General features: G+C 29.7%; 1 protein-coding gene across 2 annotated transcripts; it reads left to right on the forward strand.

Moving 5' to 3' along the window:
* Positions 1 to 1,948: 1,948 nt before the first annotated feature.
* sbm (L-type amino acid transporter sobremesa) lies at positions 1,949 to 14,251 on the forward strand. Of its 2 annotated transcripts, XM_089224094.1 has the most exons (11): positions 1,993 to 2,104; positions 3,666 to 3,809; positions 5,812 to 5,988; positions 8,071 to 8,172; positions 8,491 to 8,733; positions 9,557 to 9,827; positions 11,325 to 11,448; positions 12,017 to 12,217; positions 12,825 to 12,974; positions 13,664 to 13,832; positions 13,934 to 14,251. In XM_089224094.1, the coding sequence occupies exons 3-11, from the start codon at positions 5,889 to 5,891 to the stop codon at positions 13,999 to 14,001; spliced, it is 1,428 nt and encodes a 475-aa protein (XP_089080220.1). In that variant the 5' UTR covers positions 1,993 to 2,104; positions 3,666 to 3,809; positions 5,812 to 5,888; the 3' UTR covers positions 14,002 to 14,251. The 2 variants fall into 2 exon arrangements, with proteins under 2 accessions (XP_015373306.1, XP_089080220.1); XM_015517820.2 differs by lacking the exon at positions 3,666 to 3,809 and having other exon boundaries at positions 1,949 to 2,104.
* The last annotated feature ends 456 nt before the right edge of the window (positions 14,252 to 14,707 follow it).

Below are 14,707 nucleotides of genomic sequence, written 5' to 3' on the forward strand. Positions count from 1 at the left end.
CCTTGACTATTATTGTGGATCATATAAGTATTCCGCGTTTATAAAGACCGGATACCAGTTTTCCATTTACCAATATATTTAAAATCATTTCGGGAGAAGTTTTAACCCTTAAACCCCCATATACGTTCTTGCAGTACCATTTCCATATTTTCTGTATCGTTAATAATTATTGACTTGACTTATAATATTCTAATCTAAAAAAAATTTTGTAACAGGTATTATCTATACGTACTCAAAAACCACTTTTTATTCGTATGTGTGTTTTAACAGTTATTATTTTGTAAATAATATAATTATAGGCATAACCACAAAATAAGTGGTAACAGTAATATACATTGATAAACATGACGTACGTAATTTAAAATATATGAATATAGTGTCAATTATAATAATATGATTGTATATGCATCATATAAGTGTAATCACTGTATATACTATAAATCTATTGATGGTTATCTCTAATTCTTTAACCTAGTTATTTACTACATATTATGTTAATATCGTTTTTATAAATAGCTAAACATTTTGTACATTATACCTAAGTTTAGGTGACTTTGTCAAGAAAACTTTATAAATAAATAATAAAAAAAAAATTGTGTATACTCAATGGACAATATTATGGTATAATATATAGTTTTTGATAAAAAAAATTTCGAATATGATTAAAGGTCAGTACTACTTAAAAATATATGTAATTTCGCGTTAGGTTAAGTTGGTACAAATAAAGCAATAAAGGTATTTTCAAGTTTCTACAATTTAATAGTTTATGAAAAACAACAAAACACAGTCGATTTTGTCAAATTCTGGTTTGGCGCAAAAATGTCTGTTTCTCTTTAAATTGTTTCCCCTGAATTATTTTTAAAAGTACTGAAAATTACCTAAGGATAGCAATGACATAATATATTGCTCCAGAGCGACCCTTACGTATAAGTTATAGTCATTAATCTGCGCCAAAGTTTCTGGAGGTCAAATCGCAATGGTTGTGACTAGGTATTGTAGGCAGGATCGCCGGACTAAATACATGGATGCATTAAAATTGGTATCTTACAGATAGATGATATACCTATGATTGATATAATTTAGCTGACAGCATATTAACAATCATCTTTGATACGATCGATAAATGGATTAATGGAATACTAATGACACGCACGCGCACAAGCAAAGCCACTACAATCTAATATATATGCATATAAGATGCGGCTATATATATATATATATATATATATATATATATGAAAGTCGCGAAACTATATAGGACCATTTTCTGGGAGGTTATTTCATACGTTACAACTAACAAACATTTTCCTTCCTAAATCATATTATAATATATTTTATAAAAAATATTCAAAAATAAGTCGCGAAATCGTGAGGTACTAAAATTTTAAATTTAAAATTCATAGAACATGTTGTGATTATTGATTTTGAATATTTTGATACCAATATGATAAATGTTATTATTTATTATTCACATCACTTCCTGTAGTTACTTCACTAATATGCGATAATATGCCGATATTATTTTATAGCTAACCACTGTCCACTCTTTATAAGTACTCAGTGACTACCGTCCCACTGCAGGCGGATAAATGATGTGTTCTGGAGAAAAGAGTGTTTTAATATTTCAATCATAACACGCGCGGTATAACGAACAACAAAGATATTATAATGATAATGATAACGATAATAATGATAGTAATAATATTAACTATGAAACCATACTGTAAAGCAGGCGAGTCGAGCGCGGTGGCCGGTGAGTGGGCGGTGTGCGGGCAAACGCGCGCGATGTCTAGCGGACGCCGAGAGCGGCGCGTGTGTCGATAAAACAGCGTTTTGCCGCCCAAATGGAAAAACGAGCGAGAGGAAATCCTCGGACGAAAGTAACGCCGCCGCCGATGACGTTACTAAGTTTACGCACACGGCGGCGCGCTCGCCACGCTGCGGGCGGCGGCAGTTACGGTTGTAATAGCAATATTACACGCGCTGGGTCGCCCCTCAGTCTGCTGCCCAGTGTGTCATGTCTGGTCGCGCAATAAACGCTGAGTCGACCACTGTCGCGTACACGTCCGACTTGAAATGCTACGAAACCTGCAAACATCACATGGTTAGTATGAAAAAAAAAACTTTAAAAATCGAATACTTTGAAAACCGACGAATTTTTTTGAACAAAAAATACAACGCCGCGCAACGTTCACTTTGCCATCCACGCCCCGCGTTTGAGTCATCTGTTTAACGTTTTCAAAGTCCACGCTAAGTCTTCATCATAACATACGTTTTAACATAATATACATAATATGTATAATAATATTACTAATGTCACAAATGCTTACAAAGTTACAACATTTCATAAAACATCAATTCCAGTAAAACATTCATATAATTACGAAGTCTCTAGGGCAATAACAAAAAAATTCATGTCATAGAGAAAATCGTTAAAATATAGAATTGAACAAATTTCGTTCTCAAAAATATTTCGTCAGTCGTTTCATGGAAATCTCATTGTATCAGCTCATTTCATAATTTATTATTATATTGTATTACACAATATCAATACTTCATTAGGTTATTAGGACGTGATATAATACCTCTTGTCGGTTGTGTTTGATGTTTTTCGTAATATCAATGCGTTCCTATATTGTAACAAAACGTGCGTGATGCGTAAAATAAAATACATAAAAATTAACAGAAGAGTGAAGATCCACTATGCATATGCGACGTTTTACATAGATCGTACTATATATCGTAGTTTATATATACGCATATTATATGTAGAAGATAAATAATCCCTAACCCTGGCTAAAATTTTATACAGCTATTATTATAATATTAGGTTGTAATGTTCATAATGTTATAGTGATGCTTGTTCTGTTGATAGGGATCAACTTATAATGAACGTTTCGATCTGGAACAAATTAATATTATTTAATTATATTATTGTCATAACTCGTATAGCGCATTTAATTCATCTGAGTATCTTTTTAATTTTTCATATTATATTTTGTACAGATGAAAAAAAATGTAACTTGTAGCATTTAGAATGTTGTAGACAGTTTTAGGTAGTAATTTATAGAAGTGTAAAACTATAGTAATAGTAGTAGTTGTAGTTAGTCCAATATGTTCTGACAAACATCCTACCCGAGTCCTGGCATTAAACAATATAATAAATTGAATAATATAGTAAAAAATATAATATTATTCGACATGTGGATAAAAAAATCGTTTTTCCCTAAATATGCTGCGTGGCAATGTAGAGCACAGGATAATGTTTTTATTTTTAAAAAAAAACAGTCTTATACCTGGCTATTATAGTTCATTCTAAAGGGTATAAAACATTTTAATTACAATAAAAATATGCATAGGTACATACTAACATACTTTAAAGTTAAAAATCCAGTGATATTTTCATTACTATTATGATTATAAACACTATGAAATATACATCATACGTAGTGTTACCTATTTCCTGCAATATACATATTATAAATATACGAAATATAATTCAATGTTATCGTAACGTTATGTCTTATGTGTGTACATCTATAATATAAAAAAATAGTAAATGGCAATATTAATATATATTTTGAAAAATCATTTTTAAATATTATGAATATATTATGTGATATTTGTAATGATGTGATGTTATAGTAAAATTAAACTGACTCTAGATGCATATTACGAAACACCACGATATAGGGGGATGACGTATTCCACTATAAAATATGTATCCATCTATACAAGCAGTTGATTCTGAGACTTAAAGTGGCCAGGTAAACGAAATCCCGTTCATGGCAAATGTGGAAGCACGTAAGGTATATATTATGATATATGCAGCAATAATTAATGAGTGTTGGATGAATAAAATTGTAATGTGTCGCTGCGTTGTACCATTAAAAGTCGTCATGCACATAAACATTGTTTTTATAAGTATAATATACACACTTAATACTTTTTTTATCAATTGTTTACGGCATGCGCTTAATATTGTATATTATTTTTATTATTTAATATTTATTATTTACTAGTATTATTATAATTATTATTAGTTATTATTATAGGGATTTAGAATATATAGTCATAACTTTAAAATATATACTCATGATGGTTATTCATCGCTTAGGCAAATTGTGCTTGTAAGAACATTCGGACCGTATTGTATTACGCGCGAATATAATAATATACTATGTAGGTACCTACCTAAACATTTATACCATTAAAATAATATAAAGTTGGACCGCCTTAATTAAATTCCGTTAAACCATCCGTGTTCCTTATTATTATTTTAATCCACTTACTCTTCAATCCTCACATTTTAGTCAAACAATATTATTTTATTTTATTTTTTTTTTTATTTTAAAGAATAAGGCCTCGACAACAAACAATATTATTATCCTTTGTTGTAGTTCTCTGTTTTTATTTTTATTTTTTTCATGTAATACATTTAATATCAATGTTATAAACAATGTTTCACAATAAAATGTTAACAATACATTTACATAAGGTTAGGTACTATACCATACAGACAAACTTAAAAGTTTTATTTATGACTTTTTTACTGTTTTATTTTTATCAAAAGTGTAAAGTATTTTCCAACGTTAGGAAAGTTAGACAACACAAGTATTATATTCATAATATTATAATATTTATAATATGTGTAATTCATGCTTGAAATTTAATGCAATTTCACATACATAAAGGTAAAGAGTATAGGTATTGTTATTATATATATATATATATATATATATATGTATATATATTGTAAATTAGTAAACCGTAATTTTGTACAATAATTTTTGTCCTGCAATAACAATTTATTAATTACATAAATATTATATTTACAACAAAACGTTAGCTCTTGTTGAAATTGAATATCTCAAAGCAATCATTTATAATATCATTAATTGTGAATTTAACATAATTTTTTATAATTATCAAAAATGTATTTATAACTATAACGAATTATATTTTCAAGTAGGTATGAACAAGAAAAATGTAAATCACTGTCTTACATGCTTATTTAATCAAATCTATGTCCACCGTAATCCAGAACATTGAAACAATTTTTCTCCTTAATGCAAAGCGCTTCATAAAACGTTGGCATATTATCAAACACCTCCAAAATATGATCGCTAGACGTTACATTGCACGAAAAAAAAATAAAACCATCAACTCACTATATATAGAAGTACTATGGTGTACTAGTTGTGCCTCCTTGCATTTTTTTCATTCGATATTCGTATTATTGAACCTGCAGGATACAGAGGGACGGGTAGGAAAGGTTACATTCAGCTGGTAGGTACCTAAATATCTATATAGATAGATTTCCGAGTGCGTTGTACGCCAAGTGTCATTTCACAATAAACTATGTGTACCGAGACTACCGACGATATCCGTGCCCGGGCGTTATTTATACTAATGGAAATATTGGAAGGAAGCATTTGAATTTATCATTCTATACACAGGTAACACCTACGTTCCGATCGTATTAAATATACGTGTGATGATCGCGATCGGACGACGAATAAAAGGTAAACGTTTGAAGCAATCGAGCACTTTGCAGTTTGCGTTATCCGTTCACCATTTTCCATCGTATACCGATGTAAAAATTATTTTATACTCATTGTTATTATTATTGTCTGCTATGCCGTCAATCGAAACGTGCAACGAGGATATTATAATAATTTTATAATGTCGTATTGGAATAAACAAAAACGTCGTCGCTGACGAAAATAATAATTGCACCCGACATATTCACTATAGTGGTCTTAAATTCTGACCATAATATAATATTATAACATGTACATTATGTCTTAGGGTTCAACAACAACAACGACACGAACGATGATGACGGTGGCGATGGAGATGGCGAAACTGCTGGCAACGGAAAAAACATGCTGGCGCGGAAGTTATCAACTAAGGGTGACACTCTTTACCTCGAGAGACGGGTGGGACTCTACAGTGGGGTGGCTCTAATTGTGGGCACGATGATCGGTGAGCAATAGTAACCTAATATACTAATACCACTACAATATTTTTTTCTATACAAATAAAATATCTTTGTTGTAGTTAAGCGATTCTTTGTTAGAGTTTACTAATTATAGATGCCCCGTGACAAATTTGTTTTTTTTAATTATAATTTTCATGGTCAATTGAATGAGGTTTTCATTTTATTTAGTTTTTACTTTCTTTGGTTAAATAGATTTGCATATTGGATTTTGACTTAGCTGAAAATTTTTACCGATTACCGAATCACCTGTTCCAGGCGATGGTTTATTTAATTATGTATCTCTTTAAATGCATATTATATTATTAAATTGAAAAAACAACGTGTATATTATACATGAATCATGTAGCATGATATACAAGATCATCCACTATTAAGCATAATCATATCTTTTTTCTCAAACAGTTATTTAAAATGAAATTATGAAATTATGAATATTTTTAACAATTATATTTTCAAATTTTTGAGATTTTTGTACTACTTTGAAGGTATATTTCCTATGGAGATACAAACTTCTGTTTTTAAAATAAGAACTTTCTTTTCTATTATAAATTATTTAATTGATAGTTTTTCTAAACGTTTTGACGGACACATAGAAATCAAAATATTAATGTGTGGTTTATGATGTATTTAACTTTGTATGGGTATACTAAAAATAAGCTCAATATAACAGGTTTGGAATATGTAAAGCTTTAGCGATTTAAAAATTTGAGTCATTAATAATAATCTATCCACGTATATAGTTTGCAAAATTTGTGTATGTATAATAATACTAGAGACAATATGAAATAAATTGTTCAATATGTTACTATAGGTAGTAATATAACTTACTATAGTAAGGTAGGTATAAGCAGTCGAATTTTAATGATATAATATACGATTCTGATATAATATTCAGTCTCTAATAACTCTAACTAGTCTTAATAGAATATCAGGTACCTATAATACTGAAATTATATAAATAAATTTATGTGTGTTGTGTAAGTCAATTGAACCAACCACAAGTATACAATTATAAACAATTGACTGAACAATTTTATTCTATTCAGATTTAGTTTAAGTTTAAGAATATTTTTATAAATTGTACTGCAGTATTGCACATTGTTATGACGTTAAATTAATTTTATGTCACGATATAGACTAGATATAGAGTGTGATGTATAGATCTATACTATTCTATGGTAGTAAAAGAGCTTCTAGATTTAAATTACATTATAATAATAATATATTATACGGTTTGGTAATTACTTTTAGATTTTAAATTGAAATTCTGTGCGGTTATAAGTTATAAGTTTATAACTGACATGCTATTAAAAGTTTTGAATTACCTATACAATAGGTACACTTGATAACGGTCAACTAAAATTGACTGTTAATAATAAATATTATAATGGTTATTGGTTTTATTAACGAGTTTACTCCATAAAACGATTTTTTCTCATAATGTATTATTTTTTTTTTTTTTTTTGTCAAAAATACTGAAAAATGATGACTACATAATTATTATGTAAATTTTTTATAATAATAATATTATATACACGGACAAATTGTAATTATAGTAGAAAGAAAATCTCGCTATTCCGTTTTCCTGGAACTCTTCCTGCAGGAAAATTAATAAGATTGCTAATCGTCAAAATGCTACGACGTAGAATAATGCTAAAAATGTCATGAAAATGTTATCGGCTGAAAAATTTAAATACAAATAGGTACCCAACAAAGAAGTAAAGGCGAAAATATATTACATTTGATTGTATATACTATATACAAAATTTCTTAACATAATATAATTATTTTTGTGTGTAGGTATACACAATATGGAATAGTTTTATTCCACGCCATCTCAGAATACAATACAAATTAAATGTTGAATCATTCCCTTATTATCTATGAAGTATATATTTTTCGTGCATTCATGTGTACAATAAAATATTTTCATACATTTGTCAAACCATTATGAAGTTTAATATAAACATCGTCAACAATATAAGAACGGCTATTAATTATTATTAGGTACCTATTGATTAATTAACAAACGTATTTACTATCAATGTTCTGTCGTTAATATACAGGTTCTGGAATATTCGTTTCTCCTACGGGACTGCTGATCAGAACCGGGTCAATAGGCCTAAGTTTTGTCATATGGGCAGCATGTGGTGCCATGTCACTGTTGGGTACGTTCATATTATCTATATTAAGTTTCTTTGCCTGAGCAATGAAAAAAAATATAGTAAAAAAACAACTGTCGCTTTTCATCTATTTTTAAAACTAAACATTTTAACAAGTATTTTTACTCGAACACGTTCGTCATTCGTCACACTATTTTCGGAAATATAATAATTTGACCAACAATAATTGAAACGGAAGTAAGCGATCAATGCCAGAATATATGATTGTCTAAACTTTTGAGTCACTGTAAAATAAATTAAAAACTTTCAATTTATTATTAAGTTGTATTATTGTTTTTTTTTTTTAATTTCATTCGCCCACAGGAGCTTTAGCGTACGCGGAACTGGGTACGATGAATCCCAGTTCTGGCGCGGAATATGCTTACCTAATGGATGCCTTTGGACCAATGCCTGCGTTTCTGTTTTCTTGGATATCCACATTGATACTCAAACCGTCACAGGTGGCTATAATATGTCTGAGTTTCGCCAAATATGCTGTCGAGGCATTTGTCGACGAATGCGGTTCTTCAGATTTTGTAGTGAAGATCGTCGCAGTGCTGTCTATTTGTGAGTTCAAGCCAAATGTAACCTATCCTCCTTGTTTACTAATTAGTTTGTTCCTACGATAATATATTTGACTTTCCTTGATACGCATTTCTCGTCAACATTAAGTTGCATTGTTTTTAACGAGCTGAGTTTTAAATAAAACATCAGCATTATTCGAAATTGAGTATCGTATCATATAAAATACATGGATACAATACAATTGTATTAAATTTGTAACATTCCAGACACTATTATTTAGATGCTGAATGAGTTAAAATTATTAAAAAACTTTTAAAATCTTTACGCGCTATTTATATTATATCACACTTATTGTATTTTTAATTTTTCTCTGATGATCCGTTAAACATATTATCATATAGTTTACCTAGGTCCTAGGTATTTAAAAGTTCTATTACACCATACTATAGCTAGTATTCTAATTTAATAGTCTTATCGATCGTATTATATCTTATAAATTATAATAGTATTATGGTAAAACTCTAAAATAGTTATGTAATTTTAAATTTCCATCTCAGATAAGATTATTCTCGAATGTATAAGTGTCTTTAAGTAATAATGCACTCTTATACTAATTGATTGCAACAATGTATAATACAACGCTGTGGGTGGTTAAGTTTTAGTCTATAAAGTGAACCTATATAAATGGCGTATAATATTATACCTAACGTTTTACGAGATTTCTAAATATTATTTATCGGTCTCGAGACATAGATATCAATGCGTTAAATGTTAAAATTCATACGTTTATAATTTTATTGTATTTTGAAAAAAAAAATCGTCACGTGGCTTTAAAACAAATTATTCACATTATTTGTTTGTGCAGTGATCATCACGTACATAAACTGCTACAGCGTAAACTTGGCCACCGGAGTGCAAAACGCGTTTACGGCTGCGAAGCTGGTAGCTGTTTTCGTGGTAGTCGCCGGTGGTGTGTACAAGATCATGCAGGGACATACCGAACACTTTCGGAATTATTTTGAAAACACGACCACAAGCGTAGGTGACGTGGCGACGGCGTTTTACTCGGGACTGTGGGCGTACGATGGTTGGAACAATCTCAATTACGTCACCGAAGAAATAAAAAACCCTTCGAAGTAATAATAATAATATTATATATAATAATAAGTACTTATATACATTTGACACTGGCCAAAGAAAATAACACATTTTCCATTCATGACTTTCGCGGGCATAGATGCATACTAATATAGTATTATGGTATATAACGTACAGCTCAATGTAGGTATAATATTATTAATTAGTAATTAATAATAATTTCAATAATATCCAGGCTTAGTTCGTGGGAGATGGGGAGCCCCTTCCCAAATATTTATCTGGAACCGCGCTTGATAGTACCAATACAAATTTATTCATACATTAAAATTACAATTAACATAAATAATATTATATTATATTATTATAGGAAAATAATATAAAATAAGAAATGTTTTTTTATTAGGCACTAATGAGTACGATTATGATAATTTATGGAATGTTTCATTTTTTATGTAAAACCATGCGCAATCGAGATAAACGTAGTTAGTTCGTAAGGGGTTTAATTACAGCTGTGAAGTTGGAAATCAGTTAGTTAAATATTACTTCAAACTTTTAGTTTAAGATCCAGAAGTAATTATTATAATTATGCACACTATAATTAATTTACATTATTGTCTGTAGCTGAGCTATGATTTAATTTTTTTAAAACAATGTAATGAATACCTATATAGGTCAACGTGATTTAAATATTTACTGCGGAACGTTTATAAGTAGCAACCCCAAAGTATAATAATTATATAATAGTTAATAGTTATAATTTGTATATTAATACGTGTTTGATCTTGACCAACTTACGTTTAGCACACCTTATCTTACCCTAGATACCAATTGAGGATATTTATCACAATAAAGATGAGTTTTCATTTATGCGATCACAAAAGTGCACCAAGAACTAAGATCGCGTTCGCGTTGATTTGGATTATTCTAGATTCTTTGTTATTATACGTTAGTAATTTATTTATATAATATCATAATAATTATGAATCTAAATTTGAAGAATAAATTCCTTTATACATTTCCGCAAAAAAGTGAGTTTTGAAAAATAGTGGATTTATCTGGTTGTTGCTGCAAGCCCTTCAATTTAACGTTCAGTTGTACTCGATATTATGAACTGCTAATATTTTAAAATTTTCACGCGTGCTGGTAGTTTTTAAAAACTATTACATTGGATACAGATATTAACATACTATCTTGAAATTCTTTTACTGGAAGAAGATTATAATGAGATTTTTTCTCTGGTATTTGTTATAAGAAAAAAGAAAAGATCATGATTTATTATTTATAATGAGAAGTGTCGTAGGTTATCATAAAATACTGTTTTTATCAACTCCCAATTTACATTTCTGCATTAATATTATTTCCGTTATTATTGTTAACAAATTGTATGTTATAAAATTATGATAAATTCTTATGATTGCTAATTCTTGAATTTGAAGAACTTTTATGATAAGTTACTAATGTACAACTATGTTAATCTATATGCATACAATAAATATAATTAGTATAATAGGTTTTTGTCATTTTGTAATTTTAAGGAACATTCCAAAAGCAATATACATTAGCATACCATTGGTGACGATGTGTTACTTGTTGGTGAACGTGGCGTACCTCACTATTATGTCACCTGACGAAATAGTACGAAACGAAGCTGTTGCCGTGGTTAGTATAAACACATATAATACACTATGGCAACTTCACCTGTGAAATAAGAACATTTTTCCGATGTTATTATTCGTATCATTATTAATATATTTAAGAATAATTTTAATTATGTATATATAAACGTATTATAGTAAAAAAGAAGGTTACTGACACTCTCATCTTAAGTAGTCTATAATCAAAATTTTACATTATACATCGTCACTATCATATTATATTATAAATATCTTCTGGGCGTTGGTTTGTGAGGCACTAACTTTTTCTATACTTTATGGGGCAATATGAAAACAAAATTAAATTAAACGAGTTTAGGGCTTACTCATATTATTAATTTTAAAATCAATGGTTATATTATAACGATAATTATAATATAATATATATAAGACGTGTTTGGTGTTTACTTGATTTGTGTTAAAAATACTCAATGTGCCTTATAATAATTATTACTATTGATGACTACTTTAATTGAACGCCCCCTCCCCTACCGTCTGTTCAGTGTACAATTTTATTATTTCTATACCTACAATATTATAATACATTGAAAATTTGTGTTTTATAATAAAATTAGACTTTTGGGATCAGAGCGTTGGGGTCCATAGCCTGGGTGATACCACTGTCAATCACCATATCCACTTTCGGATCGGCCAACGGCACATTGTTCGCCGCTGGAAGACTATGCTTCGCCGCCAGCCGCGAAGGACACCTGATGCATGTTCTTTCGTACATCCACATAAAAAAGCTCACACCCATGCCAAGTGTCATATTTCACGTGAGTGAGTGATGCGCAGATTTTAGAGTCTGTGCGCGTCTGATTTTGCGAAGAGGCTATTTTTTTAAATAATATTATCAACGGCTCAACGCACAATTATAATAATATTTATAGTGATGGTCAACGATACCGAATTTTTTTTAAATTTGGAAAATATGTTTTTAAAATTATTAATGATTCAACAATTTTTAATACAACATTGGTGAATATTTAATGAAATATGAAATTAAGTCATTGACCTTCCCCTATTATTATACAAGTAAAGTATACTAATTATAAGATGCATTTCGGAAAAGAATAATCCACTGAATCTCAAACGGCGAGCAACGGCGTTTTCTGCTAATAGGATGGCGGCTCCCAAGCTTCTTGCAGTTTTATCGACGTTTGTGACACTCGACTTATTTTCTTATTCATTCTTTCCGCTCGAAATTCGCAGGCCTTTGTTCAAAACAATCCGAAAATGTACGTAACATTAAATCACCATCGCTCGTTTGTTTCTCGTATTCTTATCTGGTCTTTTGACGCTACATAATTTTACCCTATATTATATGCCTTCACTCGACCTCAAGCTATAGCTACCATGATTTTTACCACTATTTGATTTTAGTCAATCATAACGATTGTGATGGTGGCCTCGGGTACGATCAACTCCTTAATCGACTTCTTCAGTTTCACGGCGTGGATATTCTACGGAAGTGCCATGTTAGCGTTGCTAGTGATGCGCTACACGAGACCCGACGTGCCGAGACCATATAAAGTGAGTGCTCGTAATATTTAAATATATTATAATAATAAAAAAACTACTTACTTCGCGTATTGCGAAAACATTTGTTCAATATAATAACATGCGTGCTTATAATAACAATATTATGATAATTCGGGTGACTAAAGGGTAGGTTAGGTTTGAACTCTTCAATTACAAACATGTATATTATATTATAGTTATTAGTTATCACTATTATGAATGATTATTGGATTTTTGATCAGTTTTTATTTTATAAATAATAAATTATGTATGTAATCGTAATAATAATAAATAAAAGTATTATAATGAATAAACTAGTGAAATATCCAACGGTGAGGAAGTAAAAAAAGAGGATTGACAATCCTAACTACCATTCTGAAACCTATATAAAATGTCTACTTACCACGTCAAAGCAAGAATGACAAAAATAATAGTGAATATATAAAAAAACTTTGTAGAATACAGAATTTTGGGAAAACAAATGATAACGAAAATCCAAATGGCTGCGAGTATCATTTTTGACGTTCCTTGGACTAGATCAATCTTTTTTGGTGGGAGTTGGTGGGCTATTAGTAGTATGACTCACACGCAGTAGGGTAAAACGCATGTTAAACAAATACCAAAGTACTTAAGTACCGATAATAAGTATATCATACATAAACATAATTATAATTAAAAGAAGTATATGTTTTTTTTTTCAGGTCCCCATAATCATTCCGTTAACCATATTTGTTATTTCTCTTTATTTGGTGGTAGCGCCTATAATAGATAAACCTCAGATCGAATATCTGTATTCGGTAATGTTTATGATAGCTGGGATGATATTTTACGTGCCGTTCGTACGCCTGGGATACAAATTCCGTATAATCGGTGAGCGTTATAGTTATAGTGTGCACTTATTGTGGCAGGTCACACACGACAGTATTATTATTTACACATCTTCAGTAATTCAAATTTGTTCTTGTATATAGATCGGTGGACCGTCATTATACAGTTACTGTTACAGGTAGCTCCCACTAAATTAGTGTTACCAGAATAAAGTTGAATAAGCAGTCAAGTCTTCCATTAATTGCATATCCTGATATCCAGTTATCAAAATAGACAATACATTAATTTATGTATATCAATAAAGTAAAATCGACATTAAATAGTGGTTTTATTATTTTGTATTTTATTAGTGATTATTATATTATCTAGTTAAATATGTTGTATACATATTATAAATTATAATATTATTGTATCGTTCACCACAAAATACAGTAATAAAGAGTTGTTTGGTACGAATAAAATTAGTAAATTTAGTAGTTATTATTCTTTAATACTTATTCTAATATTCGCTATATAGTGTACATAAAATAGTATAATATTATAATTAATACTCCTCTAAAAAATAGTATCCTATTTTATAATGATAAATAATATCCTACCATCTTAACATAAATATTAAAACTGTTAAGTTAAGTTTTTAAGTACAATATAACTAAAAATTATCGTGCACCTATTACGCACATATCACATTTTGTTTTTCATAATCTATTTTTACTGCTTTTAAAGGTGACGTCAGGTGGACATAAAAAACACATATAGGTAGTTATGAAAATAAATGTACTCGCGATACTCATCGATCCGCTCAGCATCTATATAATACTTGTACCTACAAGTAAGTATATATTATGAAAATAATAAATAACAATCAAGTTATAATAAGCACGAAGCACCTATACTGCAGTGTTTTTCGTGCTTAT

Source organism: Diuraphis noxia, unplaced genomic scaffold (assembly GCF_037042655.1).
Source record: "Diuraphis noxia isolate RWA-SAM2 unplaced genomic scaffold, SU_Dnox_SAM2 contig0003, whole genome shotgun sequence".
NCBI classification, from domain to species: Eukaryota; Metazoa; Arthropoda; class Insecta; order Hemiptera; family Aphididae; genus Diuraphis; species Diuraphis noxia.